General features: G+C 40.8%; 1 protein-coding gene across 1 annotated transcript in view; it reads left to right on the top strand.

Annotated features, from left to right (window-relative positions):
* The window catches only part of chchd3a (coiled-coil-helix-coiled-coil-helix domain containing 3a), a 230631-nt gene that overhangs the window by 195666 nt on the left and 9507 nt on the right, over positions 1–25458 (top strand). Inside the window, exon 6 of the mRNA XM_068005174.1 lies at positions 8812–8882. Coding sequence (XP_067861275.1) covers positions 8812–8882 — 71 coding nt within the window. The remainder of the gene's footprint in view (positions 1–8811; positions 8883–25458) is intronic.

Below are 25458 nucleotides of genomic sequence, written 5' to 3'. Positions count from 1 at the left end.
CTTGTCATATATGCACACACGCACAAGATGTTTTCAGCATGAGTCACTGGAGAGCAATGCTCTCCAAGCAGAGGGGGGCTGAGATGATTGCAGCACTCCAACTGCTGTCCCAGCTGAGATTAACTCAGCGGAGACCATCCACCAATGTCTTTTTCTCAGTGTAATCCCTTTACCCACTATGCTGTATATATTCTGTATTACAAGGTGGTATCAAAGCCTAAGTGTTCTGAAGATTTTGTAGACTTTCCATTGTGTTTGAGCCTTCTGGCGCACTCCAGGTGGTTCACAGTGTTTGGTATGTTACCAGAAAAACATTCTCTGCATTTAATAACCCGCTTAAGATCTACACACACACACACACACACACACACACACACACACACATACACACACACACCCCCTCCATTTCACTTCACTTTTTTGCATAAAATGCCCCTAAATTGTACAAGACAGGAGGTTTTGCATTTCAATGAATACTACCTTGCTTAGAAACCACATAAATACTTTTTGCGTAACATATCTCTTGCTATAATAGGCTTTTAGTTTAGCTCTCAAAGAAATTTTATAGAGATGTTGTCACTGCATTAATGATATAGAATATTTAGTAAACGTGCCAACACTATTGGAAGCCTATGTAGCACAAAGTTGTGCAAAGTAAGATTTAATCCTATTAGAAACATACCTGAGGATCTTTCCTGAGAAATCCCAATAAAAATTAAAATGTATAGTGTTCCCAACAAATTTTCAAAATTCTCTTACTGCAGAAAGTTTTGTAATACAACAGTGTCGCTCTATAAACATCGCCGGATTAGATGTGCCTTATTTGAATCATCTATTTAATTTGCAAATTTCATGCCTGGGGCTAATGGACAATAGTCCCAAAACAAAACCAAAATATTACGTGAAACACACCAAAAGGAAAAAGTATGGTAGTAACTTGATCTCATAGTTTATGATGCTATCGAAACACTTGATTCAGTTACTTCCCTCTCCCCCATCACTCGCCATCTGTTATCCCAGAAATGCCCACACTACAGCCCCTGAGCCCAAGCAATCTTTCTCAAGAGCCCAAGCAACTTACTTCTTTTTTTAAAAACAATTTCTTCCTCACAGGTTATCCAATTTGACTCCTGTGGGCCTCGAGGTTTGCAAAGGACTGTTTTAGCACTATTGTCTCAATGATCAATGAACCCTAAATTTGAACACCAAAGTCAGTTAGTACCAGCAGATATATGCAAATTATTGAGAACACTGATTTTAAACCTGACATGTGACCCAATTGGTGCCATGATACTCCTTGGACAACCTTGTGTTATCCTATGAATAAAATATATGGCAGATTACTGAGACTTGTTTACTATTTAGAGGGGGATTTGTAATGTCACTGCGCCACACATCTTCAGGTCCTACATATTGATCTTATTTATAACACCTTACCACTCCTAAAACTCTCAATGTACCTACAACATAGTAATGAGTAGAAAACGTGAGTTAATTTTTTCAAAACTGTACCATAAAGAATAGCAAATAGCTGCCAGATGAGAGGGGCATTGATAGGTGCCTGGAAGCAAATTGTCCCATCAGCCACAGTTTGCATTTGGTTTAGAGAGATCAGGGCAGAAAAATAGAGTGAGATTATTAATAAAAAAATCTAAATTTGGCTGACTTTGGAAAGGTAAATATGACTGCAAAAAAAAGCTTATATTTATTAATATAAGCAAAATAAAGTTTGATGTCAAAGAAATTGCTATCTAATTTACCTCTTAAAACACATATTGACAATGAGCTGAAAGAATTAATAGTAATTTCACGCTTTAGAAGAGAAAGATTCCACTCTAATTATAATTATGGATAACCAGGGAGATCATTCACCATTATCAGGACTCGACACTAAGATTTACCTAATTATCCTCAAAAAAAAACAAATATGCATTTTTTTTTAAAAGAGGGATTCACAGCCAGTTACATGGCAATTAATCCTGGTCAATTTCTCCCCTGCTATTTAAATCTGAAGCACGTATTCTTGAAGTTGGAATAAATATAACATTTTTGGCTCATTTGAAATTTAAATTGATAAAGAACATGGGCGAGGTGATTGAGCATCAGGTAGCATTTATAAGCGAAAGTGTGGGATTCTCATCACATTACTGACCTCAATTTCACAAGGTTGGAAGATCACATGGTAGGCTTGGTGAAAAAGGCCAACTCCACCATCTTCCCAATGAAGGGAGCTGTCCCACAACACTGAAATATGTGTAGACAATTCTTATGCAAAAATTTGCACAAGAGTAGGATCACCCAAAGATTTCCAAACCCAAATGAAATTCAACACCTGCAGTATTTGACACCAGAAGTATTACTAATACAGACCTTTAAAAAAACGAATGTAAAATACTTGTCATAAGTCTCGCCGTTAGACAGAGTTTTCTAACTTGTAAACCTAGGAGTGTGACTTGCGTATTAGCATAAAAGTCGTGATTTTGGTCTGCATTTAATTCAACTGAAGCGTTGGCGCTCCAGCAAGACGCAATGAGTGGAAGATCCTGGGTTTGCACCTGCAATTTCCCCCACTTGCTGAATTCTCAATCTCAGCTTTCCTTCTGTGGAGAGAATTGAGAAGGAAGGGCAAGCATTTCCCCTGAAACAGTCTGGATTTCTTCTGCACATCATAGCAGCAGTCTTCAGAGAAGCCTTGTGCCGAATGTTGCTTAGCCAAATAATGGTGCTTGCTAGGGGGAAACCATTGGAAAGAAGAGGAAAAAATGAAGTCCTTAGAAAAAAGTTACGAGTGTGATTGGTGCAGTGCATTTCACAGTACATAGCGAATACGTGAAAATATACCTTGGAGTAATTAAAATGTGGAAAATTTTAATGAAGGCTCCGGGTAATATGCTAAACCTGAAGAATTTTGAGATTTATTTACTCAATTATATCTTTTTATTTTTGTACGTATTCTGTATGATAGTTCAATATGGGTATGGTAGAGTAATGATAATGGTAGTGGAGCAGCAACCATAGATAGATCAGGACTTCAATGTTTCTGCTGTATGTTGATGACCAGAACTGAACACATTATTCAAGGTGTACCAGGCCACTGTATAATTTTAGCAAAATGCTTTTTGACTTGTACTTGATCTGATAATGTAGCACAGTATTCTGGTAAGTTTGTGATGCATTTGCACATGCATGCTAGATAGACCGTCTATCAAAATCAGGTTTATCTTGGTGTGTCAGCATAGCTCAGTTGGTACCACTCTCACCTCTGCATCAGAAGGTTATGGGTTCATGGTCCCATTCCAGGACCTGAGCACATAACCTTAACGTGATACTTCACTGCAGTACTGAGGTAGTGATGCATTGTTGGAGATGCCGTCTCTCAGATGAGACCTTAAACCAAGGCTGTGTCTGTCTTTTGATGGAGGTAAAAGATCCCAGGATACAATTTGAAGAAGAGCAAGGAATCTTCTGGTATCCTCATCAGTATTTAGCCTTCACAAATTTAGCTACCACAAAGCTGTTCTTCCCTCTCTATCCCTTCCCACATAAAAATGGCTCTGTTACACTTTTAGCAGGTGAATGAAAGTTGATTTTTTAATTTTTAAAAAAGGAGGCAATTTTTTTCAAATTGATTCGGTATAACAGCAGTCTCCTAGTCCTGCCAGGTGGCGGGGGAAGCTTTTGAATGACATGCAGTTGAATGTTTTTGATCATTTATTTTGTCTCCCAAGCATGTGCACCCTGGAAGGGAAAAAATAAACACATACAGTAGGACCAAAGCATGGTTGTGAATTTTTTTAATCAGATAAAGTTCCCACCTTAACAAGAGTGGCTTACAAAAGCAATGAGGGAGTTAATAAGAAATATTATCTCTTCTAACCATGCTTTAGTTTCCTAGCAGTCAGAATTAGCTGCAGCAATGATGGGCAGTAAAATTCATAAATGGGAATTGTTGATTTAAAGGAATTTATCAGGCGCATCATCGTAGAAGTGTCATATAAATTCTGACGTTGTCTAAATTAAATGAGTATTTGCTGTTGTCACCATTAATAGGTGGCACTTTTCCCTTCCCATCTTTTCCGAGATCTTGGTCACGCCGGCCTTCATCTGTGTGATTAATTGGCTTTTTGATTGTTTCAGTATCTACAGTGTTAGGACTTTCATTTTCTGCTCTGTCTTTTGGTGATTGAGTAAACACACAAATCAGCTTTGTATTAAGGTCATTGACTGACGCCGGATTAGTGGCAGCTCAATATGCTCTTTATGAAGAAAGATTATTACAAACATCTCCTGTCAGATGATATTTTAATAATTTAATGCACAGACTGCAGTGAAGACTTTTTTTTACCCACACCCCTCTCCCTCTCCCCTCCCGGGGGAGAGCTGAGATCACAAAGTGCAGACATGATTCTGTAGCACAGACAACAAGCGAGAATTTTAGAGTTGCGACACCATTCCATTCAACCTGCCCGCTGTGGAAAACTGGATTTTAACATTACTGTATGTTAGGGTTTAACAGAAATCCAATTTGCCAGAAATTAAATTCTATCTGAACTGTGGAGAAGCTACATACAGCAAACCTGCTTCAGTCCTAATCACATTGCTGGGAGGAGCTTTTTGGACTAGTCCAGCTGTGGAAAAATAATTTAATAGATTTTTTTTATTCTTTCCTCTTTTTCTTTCCTCTCCCCCCCCCCCCCCCCCCCCAAATTTTTTTTCTTTTGCGCCTCGAATAGATTGCAGTGCTATGGAATGATAGCCCGAGGCCTGTAAGAGGAATTATCATTTCATCAGCTTTGCACTTGTATCTTCTTTGATGTACAAAGGTGTTACGTTGACACCAAAGCAGCTCCAGTTGCAGCAGATTTTAACTTTGTAAATTCCACTGATTTCAATCCAGAATTTTTTTTTAACCAATGCCAAATGTTCAAGATATTACCGCAACATTCTGTGAGCCTGGACACACACACTTGAGCACACACAAGCAGATACATACATGATACTACTAGAAGTAGCTCATTGCTCATTTGTTGTAAAACACAAATTCTAAATAAAATGTGTATTAGACCACTGCTTGTAAATCTTTTCTTTAGGGAATCACACAAAAGGTGTGCCCTAGTGAGATTGCAGTTTATTAAGAGGCTATTTCACACTATCGCTGTTTTAACAAGGGATGCAGAAATCGCTGGCATTTAATCCGAGACGACAGTATATCAGACAGTGTTCCAGGGAAGAGCTGCCTTGCCACTAAATCCCTCCCCAGTCACTTGCTCAGGTTGAACCAGAACTTACAAAAACTTGGTGTCCTGTTCAACCCAGAGCTAAGTTTCAAATCCCACATCCTATCTGTTACCAAACGCTGCCAGCTTCCACCTCTATAGCATCTGCCCATTCCTCACCTCGCTGCCACCAAGGATTTTATCCACGTTGTGATTGCCTATAGATTTAATTTCTTCATTGCCCTATTTGCCGGCCCCCCATCCTGTACGCCACATAAACACCTTGTGCAAATATCAACTGTCCATATCCTGCCCTGCGCAAAGTCCCACTCACCCATCATGCCAGCCCTTGCTGATCTACACTCGCTCCCAGTTCCTCAGTGCATTGAATTTAAAATCCCTGTCCTCATCTTCCAATCCTTTTTGACCTCACCACACTCCTGTGCCCTCCAGTTCTCTGATTTTGGCCTTCTCTGAATACCCCTCTCTTTGTCCAATAATTGGTGGAGGACCCTTCAGCCACTTAGTTTTACTCTCTGGCATTCCTTCCCTGAACTCCTTTGCTCCTCAATTTCTCCTTCTGCCTTTAAAAGCCTTCTTAAAGCCCATCTTTTTTAACCACATATTTGTCACCTCCCCTATTCTCTCCCACCATTGTTCATCATCCATTCCTTTTTCCCCTCTGTAAAATGCCTTGGGATGTTTTTTTTCTACTTTAAAAGATACTGTATAAATGCAAGTTGCTGTGCACGTTCTTCACTAAACTTAAACCACTAGAAAAACACTGGGCTGTATCAGCTGGGAACTAAATTGAGACTGATGCACTTCATTTCATTCGTGATCCTTCAGTATCACTGGAGCAGGGAAACTTTAGAAATAGATGTAATTGATAAATGACTTAAGGTGAGGATTGCTACCTTACTAAATTGAAGGAACCTCTAGACCCCTGGGCTAGTTGGTAATGCCACACACAAAAGTAAGAAGTAGCTTTGTGTTCTTTTTCAGCAGCATTTCAAGGTAATGTTGCAAAGATGTTGCAAATCCCATGTTTGTATGGGTGGTTACGCAATCAGTGAAGCAGTGACATTACTTCCGATGATGAAATTTATTTCTACTGTACTTTGATTAATCAACAGCTATAGGCCTACCACCTACCCAGTACTGCAGGGAGTCTCATGCGGGAGATCGCAGTTTCCTACCCTCCTGCCTTAGTGTCACCATGCTGGTAATTCCTCGCATTTCTCTTGCTGTAGAGCAAGAGATTGCTATGAAGGACACCTGCGTAAAAAGTGTGCACGTTAGGTGAGGAGAGGAAAGGATCGGCTTCGGCTCTGATGCACCCCACAGTCAGTTAGCCTGCCAACACTTGTTGTCTAGCCTGGTATTTTAAGAATGGTCACGTGGGCAAGGTACTTGAGGGTTCCTGACCCCTCGACAGCTGTACTGTGGCAAAAAGCAATGACTTCAGGATAAGAGGGAAGGGATGGGGGGAGAACTGGAATGAGTGAAAAAGAAAAAAACAATAATATACATACTGACTTAATGAATAGAAAGTGTTCAAAGTTGTAGCATCAGTAAGAGAACTTGCAGCCATAAGCTTCCTTGAAGCATGTTTCTAATTTCACGCTTGTATCTGTCTCATCGGCTGATCCTTGGTGGTTGATCTCCTCACATAACTTCAGTTTGGACCTGCTCATTTTTTTTTAAGACTGAACCCTCATAAATAATTGAAAGTATTTTTTGGACGGGTGTTCATTTGTGACAAATATGCCATACTGACGAGCTTATAGCCTGCCATTGTATATAGGATGCACCATCATCTTCAGCCTTTCCCATAGAGAAAAAGTATTTTAGTAACTCACATATAAGCTACACCCCTATCTGAAATAGATTGTTGCTTTTGTTTTAGAAGGGTGTGGCCTAAATGTGCATCATTATGATATTTTTCTTCCGCCAGTACCATATTACTTGTGATATTCGATGCATACATCTTCCAAAACGTCTGCTTTTAATAATCTGCGGCAGAACTGTTCTTTGCTCTCACTTAAAGTTGAAAACACTCCATGATCCTGGAGAAAACATTTGGAAAATGTAATTTGCTGGGAATTCTGAGCGGAGACTGAGGAAACCGTGTGCAGGTCTGTCGTATTGGTCTGATTAGAGAGGGCTGTGATTGGGCCATAGCTACCTACTCACTGATATGTAACTTGTGTCTGCGATCTGGGACTTGTTTTTATGGAGGAAGGGGAATCCAAGCCATCATTCGTTTCCTCTTGCTTATTACCACCCACTTTTATTGTGATAGAAAGAGGAAATACAGAACTGCTCACATTTATTGCCACCCCCTTTTAAAACATGTATGCAACTGGTCAACAGCATTTAATAGCAGTAACTAGCTCCTTCTGAAAGTAACACTAAGGGTGTGCCTCTTATGATCTGGTCTCATTGCCTAATGTTCATAGAAGCATAGACATTTTGGCATAGCAGGAGACCATAAAGGTCATTGTGCCTCTTCTTGATGGGCTAGCTCCATTTTGGTGCGAGTGTTACGTAGGCAAATGCAGCAGCCATTTTGCATACAACAGGATCCCACAAGCATTCTTGTGATGAATGACCAGAACGTTTGGTTTTTATTGGTATTGGTTAGGGCATTACTCTTCGCTGCAGATAACCTGTATAACACTGATACGGTCCAACCTCCAGGGGAACATTTGTGGATTATTACAAGGTTTCTTTTTTTTACCCAAAAACTGAATGGCGTTTTTTATCCTGTGTATACTGCAAATAGGTTTCCGACATTATACTGTGAAATTAGACCTCATTAGTGATAAAGCTTGGCTTGCAAAAAAAATAAGCATGATGCATTCACTTCTGAAATGATTATTGTTTGTGCTGAACTGTGCCCAGTTTGACGGATTTCGAACACTGTAGCTTGCTCTTTTCAGGCAGATAAATTACGCAGGATCACGCCTGCCTGAGGGACTCTATGTCTAGTTCTGTATTTCCCCTTTCTATCACAATAAAAGCGGGTGGTAATAAATGTCTTCAAACATGAGGGCTGGTTGTGTAATGAGTAAATGATGGTGGAAGAGGAATACAAGAAACAAATGATGAATCCTACCTCTGCTGACAAATGACTTTTTGATAAGTTGGCCTGCAATCAAATTATAAAAGCCTTTCTTTATATAGAAACTCTGACTGAGCCATTGAACAGCAATCAAAACGGCAAGTAAACTACTCAAAAGTATCATTCCTAAATAAAAATGAGCCTTCAAGCTGGAACGATCAAAAATTGCTATTGATTCTTACAGCTGTTGTGTTCATCTTTATTGATCCGGTAAAGAAAGATAAATCTGGACCCAAATGAGATTACTGTGCGTCAGTGCGTCAGACCACGAGGCCAATTTTGAGCCATTCATCACTGCTGGCAATGACCCATCCACCATACCAGTTGTGCTCCGGTCTAATCACATCACCATCGATTTTTATCAAATACAACAGACCTGGTGTTTGACAACCATTTGCATCCTGCCATAATGGTGGGGGGAACAGGGGTGCACCCCAGTGTAATTTTTGTTTTCTTTTTTTTTTCCAGAGTGCCCAGTTCTACAAACTGACCACTGAGCAATACCAGAAGGCAGTTAATGAAGTGGAGTCCAAGTTCAAGTAAGATCTAATATTACAGTTTGTTTTTAAAATGTCTCTTGAGTGCATCTTCCACTTTTTTTTAAGAAAAATTATCTCATGGTGCCTTTAAATGTTATGCGTACACTCCAGTTCATCCAGCAATCATCATGATACTTGTATCACTTCTCATTATATTGATTATTTTCATCTGAAATGAAGCAGCTCAGTTAGCAGCATGGGAGCGTGTACTGCTGCTGAGAGTCTCTGCTCATATTGTAGCACTATGGGGAGGTAATGAGGTAGAACTTTCATAGCAGCCTACCATTTTATTTCCTTCTCAAAGTGATGATTTGGAAACAACGATCTTCAGAATTCTGAGATTAAAGCAGAAAATTCTGGAAAAGCACAGCAGGTCAGTCAGCATCTGAAAGAGAAAGATTCGAATGGAACCCTTCATCAATGTGAGGGACATGTTCCTGGCCACTTTAAATGAGTTCCAGTGAATGGTCTCACCTGAGATGTTAACCTGTCTATTTTTCTTTCCGACGCTGGATGACGTGTATTTCCAGCAATTTCTGCTTTCATTTCAGATATCCAGCATTCACTTTTCTTCTAAAATCCTGGACTAGTTTAACAAAGTAAACAAGCGTCATAGTTCAGCTGTGCTGCTGTTCATGCAACAATATTCAGAATTAATAAAACCAAAACTAGGGACTCGATTAAAACTGACTGGGGTTTATGTTCCTTCTCAGAGAATTGAATTTCCATTGATAGTTTATGCATTGTCAATCCTGGTCGCTTTTCCATACAACTTATGTCTTTTCATGTGTTATAAAATTACATAGAATGTACAGCGCAGAAACAGGCCATTCGGCCCAACTGGTCTATGCCAGTGTTAATGCTCCACAAGAGCCTCTTTCCACCCTACTTCATCTAACCCTATCAGCATAACCTTCTATTCTTTTCTCCCTCATGTGTTTCTCCAGCTTCCCCTGAAATGCATCTCACAGATGCAGGATGAAGTGAGGGAATGAAGCAACCACAGTGCCTTCTTTATTCTTAATATCTGCTGAAAGGGAAAAGAAAAACACACAGAGCAGGCATATCTCGAGGGCAATTAGGGATGGGCAATAAATGCTGGCCTCGCCAGCGACGCCCACATCCCGTGAACGAATTAAAAAAAAATCTGTGTACACAGCAAATGGTTGGTTGGGAGTGGTACAGGCCAGTAATTCAATCAAATGGTTCTAATGATGTCCTGATTTGTGAGAGCAAAACTGAAGTAGTTTGTGGGAACATCAGTGAGATCCCAAGATTGAGTTACTGATTTTAACAAGTACCTGGTACTGAATTTTATTTATTAATAATGTTAAGTCTATCATTTATATACATCTAGGCAAAGAACCAAGGCCCATAGTGCAGGACACGCCCACGATTGAAAAATATAGGAGAGAAGATGAGTTAAATCAAGTAGCAGTTGGGTTTTAAAGGCTTGTGGATTGGAAGAGGAAGGAGAGACTGAAGAAGGTGCGGAGTTCCACAGCTTTGAGGTCCAGGAAAGAGTGAGTTAGAGCATGAGACAGTGCCATGAATCTTGATTTTTAACACAATTAGCACATAGGGAGGAAAAAGAACATGTAGGGTGAAAAATTTGGAGCTTTGGAGGAACTGGAGTGGAAAGAAAATTTCCCAACAGCACAATTGACAACAGGGTGTAAACTCACGTCCACTATGATACAGCATTACAGTCTTTTTCCTCCACTGGAATGAATAATATTGCACAATACGTATTATGTTGATGCCATGTTTGTATAAAAAATGAGTTGTCCCTTGCATCCAGAGAACTGGACTGAATCATTAAACATAACCACACTGACAGGATTTAATGTAAAATAAATCATAACTGGCAAGAATATGCATGTTAATCTTATGGGAAGTCAGACCTCCACAAACCAAGTGGGTCATTCTCGTGCACATAAAAACATTTCCATTATAAAGGGTCAATTAGCTGTCTGGACCGACTGTCTGAAACTGACCCTTTAATGTAAATCCATCTTACTTAGTACCAGTCAGTCTTGTGCTTCATGAGATTATATGTACAGTTTTAACTCTTTGAATAATAAAAGTACCATTCGGGATTTTGATGTTTGTTATCTATCAGGGTGTGCACAGATGCTCTTCAAGCAATCCTAGTGATATTCATAGAAACAGCAATATGTGAAGGACAATCTTAGTCCTGTGTAGCACTGAATATCGGCTCATAGAATCATAGAATCATAACAGCACGGAAGGAGGCCATTCGGTCCGTCGAGTCCATGCTGGACAGAATTGGCTAAGTAACAGGAAACAGAGAGTAGTGGTGAATGGTTGTTTTTCGGACTGGAGGAAGGTGTACAGTGGTGTTCCCCAGGGGTCGGTACTAGGACCACTGCTTTTCTTGATATATATTAATGATTTGGTCTTGGGTGTACAGGGTACAATTTCCAAATTTGCAGATGACACAAAACTTGGAAGTGTAGTGAACAGTGAGGAGGATAGTGAAAGACTTCAAGAGGATATAGACAGACTGGTGAAACGGGCGAACACGAGGCAGATGAAATTTACGGCAGAAAAGTGCAAAGTTATACATTTCGGTTGGAGGAATGAGGAGAGGCAATATAAACGAAAGGGCACAATTCTAAAAGGGGTACAGGAACAGAGAGATCTGGGGTATAGGTGCACAAATCATTGAAGCTATCAGGGCAAGTTGAGAAAGCGGTTAAAAAAGCTTTAGGGATCCTGGGCTTTATAAATAGAGGCATAGAATACAAAAGCAAGGAAGTCATGATGAACCTTTTTTAAACACTGGTTCGACCACAACTGGAGTATTATGTCCAGTTCTGGGCACCGCACTTAAGGAAAGATGTGAAGGCCTTAAGAGGGTGCAGAAGAGATTTGCTAGAATGATTCCAGGGATGAGGGACTTTAGTTATGTGGATAGACTGGAGAAGCTGGGGGGTTCTCCTTGGAACAGAGAAAGTTGAGAGGAGATTTGATAGAATTATTCAAAATAATGAAGGGTTCAGACAGAGTAGATAAAGAGAAACTGTGCCCATTGGCAGAAGGGTCAAGAACCAGTGGATATAGGTTTACGGTGATTGGCAAAAGAACCAAAGGTGACATGAGGAAAAACTTTTTTATACAGCGAGTGGTTAGGATCTGGAATGCACTGCCTGAGGGAGTGGTGGAGGCAGATTCAATCATGGCTTTCAAAAAGGAATTGGCTAAGTACTTGAAAGGAAAAATTTTGCAGAGCTACGGGGATAGAGCGGGGGAGTGGGACTAGTTGTATTGCTCTTGCATAAAGCCGGCGCAGACTTGATGGGCTGAATAGCTTCCTTCCGTGCTGTAACCTTTCCATGATTCTAATGCACAGAGCCATGGATTGCTAGATGTAGTTCCGCTCGTACCGTTTTGCAGTTATTCAAAGTCCCTAATTTCTGCTGTAGGAATCTGTAGAGTAACGGATGGGTACTTACTCAGATCCCACACTTCCTGATCTTGCATCTTCACAATCTTGCATTTTTCCTTTGTTTAGTCTTCTCTTCTAAAATGGTTTCTAACACAAAAAGAAAATATTTGTGTTCATAAATTTCTTAATGTCCAGGAATTTTTGTACTGTGTCTCCAAATAGTAGAGAAATATAATATGGATAGGCGTTACATCATAGTAAAACTGGTAACATAAATCTACCCAAACTGAAAGTTTTGTGCCTGTAGGAGTGTTACATTGCTACTTATTCTCTAGCCCTTGCTAGCTACATGATATTATCAATCAGATCCAAGAATCATATTCCACAACAAACATTATATTATATTCCACAACAGCCATTATAGTCCATACCAAAAGCTGAGACTGTAGGTTTGAATAAATCTTAACCATATGAATAAATCTAACTCCCTATGGGCTGACAATTTATGTAAGTTAAAATAATTGTACTCATTTAAAAATTCAAGTTCCAAGTAAAAAATTTAACTCATTTGACATTCTGAACCAGGAGAAGTCAGGGACTCAAATTGTGAGCAAACCCAGTCAGAGGCATCAACTACTGGGGCCTATTCAATTCCATTTTATAAATTATATTATCCCTGAGTAATGTCACAAGAGATCAACTAAATATTTATAGGTTAAAGGTGCACAACCCCAACTGTCTCCTTTTTTCCTGATACAATACCGCTATTAGACATTGGAAATTCAATTTCTTAATGGAACTCAGCATTTAAATATTGTAAATAATGACTGGAGAACAATTTTTTTTAAACTTTGCAATAGCACATTGCTTTCAATTTCCTATTCATTGTTTTTAAAATCAAATGGTAACAAAAGTGGTTGTATATGCAGAGGGGGTGTATGGTTTACATGTCTAGCTTTATCCAGGTATTCTATCAATCAGTCTGGTAGGGTGCTGCATGCTAAAAATGCAGTACCATGAAGTCAAATGGTTGAAAAGCATTAGCTTGACATTAAAACCTGATTTCCTTTTTCCCCATCCATTTTTTTAAAATTCTGATTTACAGTGAGTATTGAAGAAATTATCTGAAGATCTGGGCTTTGAAATGGTCACTAGGGCAATATTAGGGAGCTGAATTTTCATCTAGAGCTGGGAGTGCAGACAACTTGTCTTCATGCATTCCATGTTGAGCACGCGGTACTTTGGTTTGGTTTGGGGATTCTTAAGTATGGTGATGGCATTCTGCACAAGTCAGCTACCCAGCTAACTAAAAATAAACGACTCCAACTCAGTAATACTCCTAAACCAATGCCTCTGATGTCAGCACTCATTGTTTTATGTTTTAAAAACAGTCAAAACCAATTGAAACAGTCAGAATAAAAGGATGATAATTTTTTGTAGCTATTCAATTTTTTTTTTAAGGGTTCAGATGAGACTCTCTCTTTGAAAAGTAATGTATACTCTACGACCATTATTAGGGTCCTTTATTAAAATTTGATGCATGTATAACATTCTGGACTATTTAAAAATGAGCTGGAATCAATAGGAAATCTGGATTGGTTTTAAAAATGACCCCATGCACTATTGGAGTGAAGCTCTTCAGCTTTCAACAGGAAGCTTAATGAAGAAGAAAGCCCATCAAATCTATGAGTAGACACAAAGTGTGCTGGGTCCCAGAATTCAAATCCTGAGAGGGCTGTAATTGCACACAGGCCATCGTGATTTCATTTCCTGCACTTTATTGCTCTATTTTATAGGGGAATAAAATAGTCAAGTGCGATGTGTTTCATACGCAGTGAATGATGGAGTGCTAAGGTGTATTATAATTAGCAGCGTTACCCAAACTGCAGCAGCATTAAGCAGTAGATAAAGAATAATGGATACCTGGGACTCATTGTAAGGCAGTGAATTACGTCATAAACTGCACGAACTAACTGAGAGCTCTTCGTAATGAATGCCTGCTCCATGAGGTTACATTACAGCCTTGAAAATAGTCTCTGGTATCGATGCATATTTTACTCACTTTTTCTTTTTTTTTGTCCAAGTTTGTATTTTTTTAAAATTTGCTTCAGTGCCTTTTGTGAACACTAATCCTGTGAGGTAACTCATGAAGTGATACAGTTGTAAAAGACAGTAACGAGATATTAAGTGACTGTGTAATTCATTGAATTCTGTGCCGTGTTGTAGTAGCATGAGAGTTTATTTGCACATTTAAGTCGAGGGTCCTGGAGTTTAAAAAAGACTGATTCTGATGAAATATGACTATATTGTGGGACAGGGGCTTTTTGCTCAACTCATCTCCTGAAGGCATTGACTCCCTGCTGGGGTGCACTTTCACGGGCACCAGCGGCCCTCCAGTATCCCAAGTAAGTTGCCATTATTCATGTGTGAGCTTAGACAGTGAGTTTCAGCAGGGTATTAAGCCACAGGAACATCACAGTTGAGCCTGTTCCCGTCCTCAGCCAACATTCTTACGTCCCGCAGCGATCACTGGACAGCAATCGGGTGCAGAAATCCTATCTAGTTGTACCTTCCTACCACACTCCTTGTTCAGATTAACAAACTTGACACAGACCAAGGATCAACTCTCAGGACCTCAATCTGTATGACTCAGCTCATCATTCCGTTAACCAGCTGGCCCTTTGAGTGAGTCTCAAATTAGGTTGTTTCTGAGAAGAATGACTGCAATACATGCGTTCTGCATTGTTGTCAGCATATAATTAGGTTTTTCAAGCAATTTATCATACTTGTCTTTCTTTAAAAAGCAATTTATTTTACTGCTACTAGCTCTGCTTCTTGCTTTTATTTTTCTCTTCGATAGGCCCCCGCTGCAGCTCATGACCTCTTGCAGCAATAAGGGCAGGAAAGGCCACCTGCTTTCAGGCTTTTGGCAGTGATGTTGTTAGCGACCACCAGAAGGCAGTATTGCAAACCTCCCTGTACTGATTAACACCTCCTGAGATTGGTAATTCAGCAAAGGGAGAGATGAGTGAAGCATCCCACCATGCGTAGCTGCTCCACAGTATAGTCTATGCATTTTCCATTCTTTAAAGGGTTAATTGGTTTCAGGCAGAACTAACAAGTTCTGCTTTTTTCTCTCTCTGAACTTAAACATTGTTAAGATATTATTTTAACATGCTGCAGCAGTAATGCACAGATTAAGTTCGCAGTAGTTAGATTAAAAGCGCAAACATTAGATTAAAATAGTCACATTTCCTAAATGTAATGAAAAGTTTACACAGAGTGTGCGATAAAACGTGATAGTGCAGAAGGAAGGCAGGTCTGGGTGATGGTTTCAGCTTTTAGTGACTGATTAGATTCAAGGTTCTTGATCTCTTTTTCTTGTGTAATTGGCGAAATGGCTACTATTAGAAAGGAAGGCCGGTTTAGAGGTTTTGTAGCACCCTAGAGCTTAGCAACATCCTGATGATTGCATTTCAGAAGAACCTGTTTAATGCAATTATGCTATTGATGCCTTTATTTTTTTTGAAGTTCCCACCACCCATCAAATTAGATGTTGTACCAAGCTTTGTTTAATCATAGCTTCCATCAAGGGATTAATGTGATTTGTGAGCGAAGCATGGTATGTTCAAATGATGAAGTCATTCAGTCTGGGCAAATTTTTTTTTCCTTTTATTCAAGATAACATCCCCTCCTGAAAGTTCAGAATTTTTGTTGTGTATGCACCTTTCCAACACCACACCCTAGTAATTCCTTAATCCAATTTAATCCAAAAATTTAACAACTTAGTATTTATGGACAGACTGTAATTGTAATTTCCAAGAATAATGATATATTACTCTCTATGTTTGAAGAGAGTGAGTAGTTGGCAAACCGTTTCTCTTGGGTGGGGCAGAGTGCACAACTTCACGGTGAAGTCTGGTCCTGTCCACATGCATGCAGTTTCCAGTAGGAAACATTGGATAATGATCAGGCGTGGGAAGTTTGGGTGATTTAAAAAATATATATTTTCCATCTCTCTGACCAAGGGACACCGAAGCCAATCATAGTGCCCCAGCTGTTACCAGAGTAGGGACTGAACCTGAACCATCCTGATCTGTATGGTTTTTAATATCAACTTGTTTCAGCACAGTGTCTTCATGAGGCTTTCAAAAGATACAGCTTTACTATTGGCAATCATTGAACTGTGATACTTCTGTACAATTGTAACACAGGACTTGGAGACAAATCGCCAGAATCTCTGCATGATTCTTAGTGCATCGTGCCCTGAAATTTTGGAGGGAAATACACATTTGACCTTGTATTTTAGAATTCCAAGCCCATGTTTGGGTTAAAATGGATTAAGTAACTGCTTTCTCATCAAATGCTATTAGGTTCATTTTGAAAATTGTTACTGAGATATAAAAAGAAAGCCAGAAGGTGCTACATCTGTCAATCAGCAGCTGCAGAGAGAGAGAAAAAGTTAGCAGCTCATGTGTGGAACCTTCATCAGAACACACCTGAATCATTTATCTTGGTTTTCTCTTTTCAGATGCTGATGGATCTGCTGTGTATTTCCAGCATTTTCAGTTTTTTCTTTTTATTATTAGAGGTGCAATAGTAAATCTTGTAATCCACTTGGGAAAAAACAATAGTGGAGATAAAAAGAAAAAGCGTGAATGCTAAAGATGAGAAATAGAAATAGCAAGTGTTGTAAATACACAACAGCATCACAAGCATCTGAAAAATACACAGTAGGTTAACCTTTCAAGTGGATACTCCCATGGGTTTGACCCAAAACGTTAACCTCTGTTTTCTTTGCTGTGCATTTCACACAATTTATTTCTAAATTGATAATAGTTAGGTCCTGTCACATGATTCAGTACACCTTTAGGCAATAGATCGTAAAGTTGGGGACGCCCTTTGTCGTACACCTGCCTGTTTTCTAAATCCAACTGCATTGAAATGCCTCCACATGAAAGAAATGGACCATTGCAACCATCAGGGTTAAATACAATTTTATGGGAAAGTTTATTATTTGGTATTGACGATGTGTCTACCATGCCTTGTATCCATCACACTGGGATTTTTGTTAGGCAAGGGTATTAACGGTTACGAAACAAAGGCGGGTAAATGGAGTCAGGACACATGATCTAATTGAATGGCGAAACAGGCTCGAGGGGCTGAATAGCTACTCCTGTTCCCATGTTCAAATATACCACTGTTACAGATACAAAACAACTTTTTTAAAAAAACCATCACTCAATTCTGGATATTTATGACCTGAAGCCTGAAACTAACGAGCATTTTTCTTTATTCATGGTTCCCTCACCAGACAATTGAACTCTGAACTGAGGCACTGTTTACTTAACAATTAAGGTTGTTACAAAAGTAGGTAGGAGACAGGTGCTATACTGGCAGATCTCCTGTGGCATTGCTCACCAGAAACAGATGCAGTGGGATGCCACAGTACTGCCGTCCAGAGATTTGTTTGCCCGTGTGGAACGTAACGTTGTTGGTGAAGCATGCAGCAGTTGACATGCGAGGTCCTTGTGAAGTGAAATAGGCATCTCGTCCACTGACCATGAATCAAGCCCATCATCTGGAGAAGTGCACATGGGTCGGCAACAGTGAGGGTCTGTGTACACAGCGGCGAAAGCTCACAAGGGGCAGAGAGACTCAAAAGGGAGAAGATAAAATCAACATGTAGAGCTAGTGCAGCAGTGAAGGCAGAGAAGAATAGGAGCTCCAAGAACAGAACTAAGAAAGGGGAGGCTTATGGAGACAAAGGTTAGTGATGTATGGTGAGACAGCTGTATTGCTAAGTTTTGAATTTGTTTTATTTTATATTATATAAATGTTATTTGAGGGTGATTGATGAGACAGTATGGCCACCAGTAGCCCCTCTACCTGCCTGTATTAGTGAAAATCAGATGGTTATCTGAAACGGGCAGAAAAGCCCCCTGCCCCCGCGATCTCTCCCTTCTCACGATCGGCCGACCCCCACCCCCGCAATCTCTCCCTCCCTCCTTGCTGCATCACTCCTAGCCCCCCCCCCCCCCCCCCCCACCAGCCCCTGATCATCTTCAATTGCCGGGGACCTTCCCCAGCGATCTTCGACTGTGGCCTTCTACCGCAGGCCTTCAATCTGGCCGGCTGCCTGGTGGGAAACAGTGTAAAAAATAAATGCTAATGAGGTCCTGCCTTTAAATTCACCTTCCAAGGATTTCCGGGTTTCCCGGCTGCAAACGCATGCCCCCGCTCCCTCCCCGCCTCCCCGTAAACATCGGGGCCATAGCGTATTATGAACCATGTTAACTTATTTGCTGTCTCAGCATAAGTGTTTCCCTTGGAAAGGTTGTCACAAAGAGTATCACCTTGTCATTGTTCACCCTGCAGCCAGACACGCTGAGGCTCCAAAGGTTGCGCTGCCCATCTCCCGCACTGCGGCATGGTCCTTCTCCCCACTGATGCAGCAGCCCAACACGACCCTCACCCCGCCAAGCACCGTGGCCGCTGCATATCACTGTAGCAAAGCTGGGGCCGATGACTGCACTGCAGCTATGCTTTCCTCAGGCAAATGGGCAAATACTGAGCCCAATTTTTTTTGACCAAAAAAAAATGTATTTACAGTTTACCCAAAGGAATAGTACAAAAATGTATGGCATGTACGGAATGTTTGAACAAAAGTAGGTAGGAGACAGGTGCTACGCCACTATCACTGGTGGGAGGGGTCTAATTATAGCATGACAAGTTTACATAGGAATTTACAATGGGAAAATATTGATGCAAAAAAATGTGACAACAGGAAGCTAAGTGGTATCGACAGGTAAAGTGCAAGACATAAGACTGTCAGTATATTATAAACCTAAAGATTGATAGCAGTGGATGGTTCAGGTGATGAACCTCAACCATTCCAAGTTTACTGTTTATTGTTGAAATTTGTTGCATAGCTTCTGGACGCAGCGGTAACCCAGACTTGTTGCTGAGGCCCAAAGAAGGACTTAACTTAAGCTGGGGTGTCAACAAAGAGGCACAAGTTTCCCCTGCTCTAGCACCCCTGGTGATTTATTATTGGGACCACTGCATAGAGTTGCCAGAACTGCCTGGGAGATTTGCACAAGCAGACAAAGTAATGCAAGTAAAAGAATATTTGCTGATGATATTGAGGGGTGGCTTTTGAATTGATATGGAAGGTCGGGATGCAGGTAAAGTAATTCACGTGCTGTCATTTAAACCTCTAGATTGGACTGCTACTGTGAAATTCACTTACATGTAACCACCTGGTGTATCTGCTGGGAGCCATACTTCCCTGCTTGTCCTGATGTCAGAAACAGATACCACCCCATTTGCAAGCTTCATGGCATGAAACAGAAAGCCATCCTCCTTTCCTTCCTTCAGGAGGTGTATGTGAAACACATTTGCCTTTCTTTGTGGTAGATAGAAGCCTGGTGCATGTCTCTCTCCCTGTGAGTTTGTGTGATTGCTGCATGCAGTTTCTGACAGGGGTAGGTTTGCTTTGTTGAACAAAGACACACACAAAACAGTCATCTTTCATTTTCTCAATCTTAATAAGGTGGAGTTATCCCTTAATAGTTTTTACATAGCAATGTAATCCTTTGAGAGCTAGAAACACAGCCTGAACAAGATGCCATTCTGTGCAAATTTGAAGTAAATAGCATTACTCTCTTTTTCCTCATAACCAGCAAAGTGTAGAGTGTTTCTTTCTGGCTATAACAATGAACTTGTCAGGGCGACATCAGATTCAATACATTTGCAAGCTGGGTTGTGACAAATAATAAAAAAAAACCTGCATAAATCAACTCTCTGATCCCCCCCGAGGACTTTCAAGACATGGTAAATGGGCAATACAAAAGAAAAAGGGGACTTTATCGTGATAACAGACTTGACCTCACTCTGTGAAATGCATCGCAAAACAGGGGAGCTGTACACTAAGTATCTTAATAGTTGGTGTCGAAACATTAGCAAATCCTTTGGGACAAGGTCATTCCACCAGCCCCAGGTTTTCCCAGCAGACTACTGCGGATGATGAAGCGATCAAAGCAGAATGCCAGTACATCATCAGAACCTCATTACACACCATTGTGCGTACACAGCTGCTGCAGCAGCATTAGAAAACTTTGATTTAAATTCATTAGAGCTCTCATTTGACTTTCCTTTCTTTTTGGGCTCATCCTCATCGCTGAAAGAATGCTGGAGCACGCAGCCAGTGTGCATCAGCCCCCTCCCTCCTCCCTCTGCCGGTTATAATGCCATCCATTTAACAGACCATTTAAAAAGCCTCATCAAGCCACCAGGGTCAGTCCTTTTGTATGCATTAGGGGCTGACATGCTGTAATGTTGAGCTAGTCGTGATTTCATGGACATGTTTATGAAGATTGATACAGCCAAGGTTCAGTGTTAACTTTTTACTGTCACTGGCTGCATTAGCGTGCTTGTGTATTGGTTTTAGCATTGATTTATGAAACGGCTGCTCTACGGTAGAGTCATCATACCAGCCCTGTTGCTGTCTGCCGCAGACATTACACAACACAGCCGTAAGAATATCAAGCAATAACTATAATCATGTTCATAATAGTTGTCCTCCTGGGCTCCCCATCGATTTGCTGTGTCTTCAGAGATGGCGAGAAAATGCTTGCGACAATGTTTCTCCATTGAAGGCAATTGGAGCAGAGGTTTGCCACTAATACTAATAATGTTTGTCACACATCCATACTGCGATCCTCAATCAGATACGGAGAATTCTGAAGTGCTGCTAAACTGTAGATGAAGTCATTTGGAATTGGGAGCGAGTGAGACAAGGGGTGAGCACGCTAACAAAATGGATATGTAGAACTGGCTGATATTTTAAACGGCAATGCAGATACATATTAAGAACAACAAACTGATTTGTGTTGCAGGGAATACATTAGTCCTTTCTACTACTTTAGGATAGTCTAAATGGCATGTTACCTTTAATCTTGACTGTTGCTGATGTTCTCACAACCCAAAGAAGTGATGGCTAACCATACTGAAAATAAAAATCATGTCTGACTGTTGTTATTGCTTGATGCCCAGTGGTGCATGGTACATTTTTGAAGAACTCTCTTGTATTAGATGGAACATCAATCCACTGCCGGAGATTTTAGCCATCCATGAAAATAACTATTATTAGTCATTTTCTAATTTTTGGGGGGGAATTGTACCAGCTGTTCACAGTCGTAAAATGACAACCATCACTGCTGTGATGTTTTGTGTCCATTGAGTAGAATTAAAGTGCACCTGCTTTTAGGGTCACTTGTCCTCCTCCCCATCCATTAAAGTGACATGTATGATTCCACAAGCTGCTATAATTTAACTCATGTACAAGTCCACTAAAGTGTTCTTATCATGTAAGCAATTGTCCTGATTTTTTTTTAAATTAAACTCTATCACTCCTTTTTAATTGTCCCCTCTCTGCTGAATGTTTCCTTATTTGGATGAAGTGATGTCCTGCTTCTTGCTCCCAGGTTCCTCGGTACTGCTCTTGTAATTGGTAGTACAGAAGTCTTGAAATAAGTCACGGGCTGACGTGCCGTATGGCTTACATTTCCACCCCCCCCCCCCCCCCCCACCCCGGTTCCTGCAGGCACACACCTGCCCTTTGCTTGCTTCTCCTGTAATGACACGGGAACTTGCTACATGGAGAATCATGACTGTGAACCCACCATCTTGCCTCGCTCTGGGACGACAAATTGGAGCATCAACCTTCTGTACCACTTGATGAAAAATCAAAGAGAGCTTGGTATTTTGGCATAAGACTATTTTAAATCCAATAAGCAGATTCTGCAGTGGGGGTAATTGTTAACCCCTCGGGTCTGCACATCTGTGACAATTTTAGAAGACAAGCGGCTAAATTAGTGAGAGTTCTATGAAAACGACTAATTGTAACACCCATCTATCAGCCGCCACATCATACCCCTCAAATCCTTTGCTCTCCACAAGTACATCTAATTACCTCTTGAACCTATTTACGCTGAAATTTCTGAGCCCCACCTCAGCCTGAATGTCAAATGATGCAGGAGCATGGATTTACAGATAATTCTGCCTTTTGTTTGAGTGCTCCGAAAGGAGCCACGAAGTCTTGGCCTTCAACTTGCACTATTTAAATATTTAGTCTATTACACTGAGACATTACATTCTCTGTTAATCAGTTTCAATATTTATTTGCTTTTGTTCCTTTCAGTGCTAAAACCTACCAAGAGAGAGGTTTTTTGGCCAGTATATCTTATGCATTTGTCTAAAGCCCTGAAAATTAGTACAACAGAATTGCTGGTACTCAGGTGTACAATCTGATTGACTACGTGTCTGTTTCCTGTTGCCCACTGTGTCCCTGTTCCACCCAGTTCTGTTCAAATCACCACTTTCAGTAAGCTTATTTCAGAACCTATGGCCTTCAATGAAGTGCACTCAGAAGCTTTAGATATGATGCCTCCTTTGTTTCGTTAGAGTCTAGGCTCTCAATGCAAAAACTACAAGTGTAGGAAAAAATACAGAAGATTATACATAATAGGTTAAGTGTGTGGCCTGTCTAATTATTTGGTTTAAAATGTAAATCATTACAGACTGATGCAGTCACCCTCTTCAAAAAAAAAATGCTCCACTTCAAGTCAATGAATCATCTTTCCTTCCCCCATTTTATCCGCTGTCCTTCCTCCCTTTCCTGAAGATGTAGGACGGAACATTCCGAGTCTCCATGCCAGCACTAGGGCCTCACAAACAGCGGTCGACTTACTGGAAAATCATAGACGCTTTGCCTGCGATTTATTTGACCGCTGGCATTAATGGTCAGAAAATAGTGGCCAGTGCCATCTGTGCACTGCGTAAAAGGCCCGGTCGGTGGCATGGGGCCTCGGAATGTTACGCCCACAACCTTGTGATGTGTGATATTCTTCCACTGATGCTTGTACCTAGCCCAAGTTACTATTCTTATTGTGCGCGCTTAGATACATGGGAGAGGATCAGAGCTGAGGCCGATCCCATTCTTGCATGATGTCCACACATAAGCACCTTCCAGCAGTCGAGGTCGATGATCGGAAGCAAGAATCCTGGCTGACTTTTTTTTTCCCTCCCGAGGGGAACTGAGGCCAATCGTATCACCACTGCCACTGCCCAGCTAAGAACACCTAACTCAGCATGTATCCGGGATCAACTAGTGATTTTCCTGGTCCATATGGTTCAATACAGCACCAGGCAGTGCTTTTATCCACAAGTTATCAAGGAAGCTGTAATAATTCTTTTCTTATTTTAAAAAGTGAAACTGCCTGCACCACTGACATGCAGCCAGTATTTGTAGTGAAATTGTACATCGCAGCATTATTAACTACAGACAGCATTACATCTTGAATGCAACACTTAGTGCTGTTCTGTAAATCCCACTAATCTTATTAAGAAACTCGCAGGACAAATGGTTTTCGGGGGCTTTTTGTAAGCAATCCATTTTCGTCCTGTATGATTTAATTTATTTAGCATTATAAATACTAATACTAGAGTCACGGAAATTAGATTTCCTGTTCTCCTTCTCGAACTGCTGCAGTAAGTGATTTACGATAACTCGTGAGAAACGTTGTTAGAAAATGTCATCCTTATTTTTTCTTATGGTACTTCACAATATCTTCTGGACCTTCAGAAGAATGAAGGAAAATCTGCCCGGTATTCAGCAGTAGACAGGGGTAAATCCTTCTTACTTAGTCTGTGCATCTGCGAGGACAGATCTTCTCAAAATACCTGCTCATGCTCTGGCTCTGTTTCACCAAATAATTTGTTTTCTCTTTTATTTCCCCCGCGCCCCCCAATTTTCTCTCCTTAGGGGGCTGACTCACGCTTGGGGTATAGTTCCACAGGCATCAATCACTTGCATTTTATTCCATAGAATTATGTAGAATTTACAGCACAGCAACAGGCCGTTTGGCTCAATTGGTCTGTGCCAGTGTTCCACATGAGCCTCCTCACACCCTGCTTCATCTAACCCTATCTGCATGTCCTTCTATTCCTTTCTCCCTCATGTACTTATCTAGCTTCCTCTTGAAGGCACCTATGTTATTCGCCTCTCTACTACTCCATGTGGTAGCGAGTTCCACTTTCTAACCACTCTCTTGGTAAGAAGTTTCTTGTGAATTCTTTATTGGATTTATTAGTGATTATCTTATATTTATGGCCCTTAGTTCTGGTCTCCCCCGCAAGTACAAACATCTTCTCTACGTCTACCCTATCAAACCCTTTCATAATTTTAAAGGCCTCTATTAGGTCACCCCTCACCCTTTTCTAGAGAAAAGAGCCCCAGCCTGTTCAGTCTTTCCTGATAGTTACAAACACTCAGTTCTGGTATCATCCTTGTAAATATTTCTTGCACCTTCTCCAGTGCCTCTATATCCTTTTTTGTAATATGGAGAACAGAACTGTGTATAGTACTTCCAAGTGTGGTCTAACCAGGGCTCTGTACAAGTTTAACATAACTTCCCTGCTTTTCAGTTCTTTTCTCTAGAAATGAACCTATTTGATAAGAAGCTGATTGATCTCACCAGAAGCATCTGGGAGAGACGGGGCATTTTTTCAAACTAGATTTGCCGACAGCCTTTCTAGAGGTTTTGGAGCAGGTTAGAAGGCTACGGATTCAGAATTGGGGTGGACCTAAAAAGATTGCTCTCGGGTAGCCAAGGGTTTGGATCACTAACCTAGCCTGCCTTTTAAGACTAAGTACTGTCTGTGAGAACAAGAGTAACTTGCATTTATATAGCGCCTTTAATGTAGTAAAACGTCCCAAGGCACTTCACAGGAGTGATTATCAAACAAAATTTGACACCGAGGCACATGAGGTACTAGGACAATTGACCAAAAGCTTGGTCGCAGAGGTAGGTTTTAAGGAGGAGAGAGAGGTAGAGAGGTTTAAGGAGGGAATTCCATAGCTTAGGGCCTAGGCAGCTGCAGGCACGGCCGCCAATGGTGAAGCGATTAAAATCAGGGATGGGCATGAATTGGAGGAGCGCAGAGATCTCGGAGGGTTGTAGGGCTAGAGGAGGTTACAGAGATAGGGAGGGGCAAGGCTATGGAGGGATTTGAAAACAAGGATGAGAATTTTAAAATCGTGCTGTTTCCGGAGCGGGAAACAATGTAGGTCAGCGAGCACGGGGGTGATGGGAGAACGGG

The sequence above is a fragment of the Heptranchias perlo genome, chromosome 24 (genome assembly GCF_035084215.1).
Source record: "Heptranchias perlo isolate sHepPer1 chromosome 24, sHepPer1.hap1, whole genome shotgun sequence".
Classification (NCBI taxonomy): domain Eukaryota; kingdom Metazoa; phylum Chordata; class Chondrichthyes; order Hexanchiformes; family Hexanchidae; genus Heptranchias; species Heptranchias perlo.
This window is presented reverse-complemented; position numbering and strand designations above follow the sequence as displayed.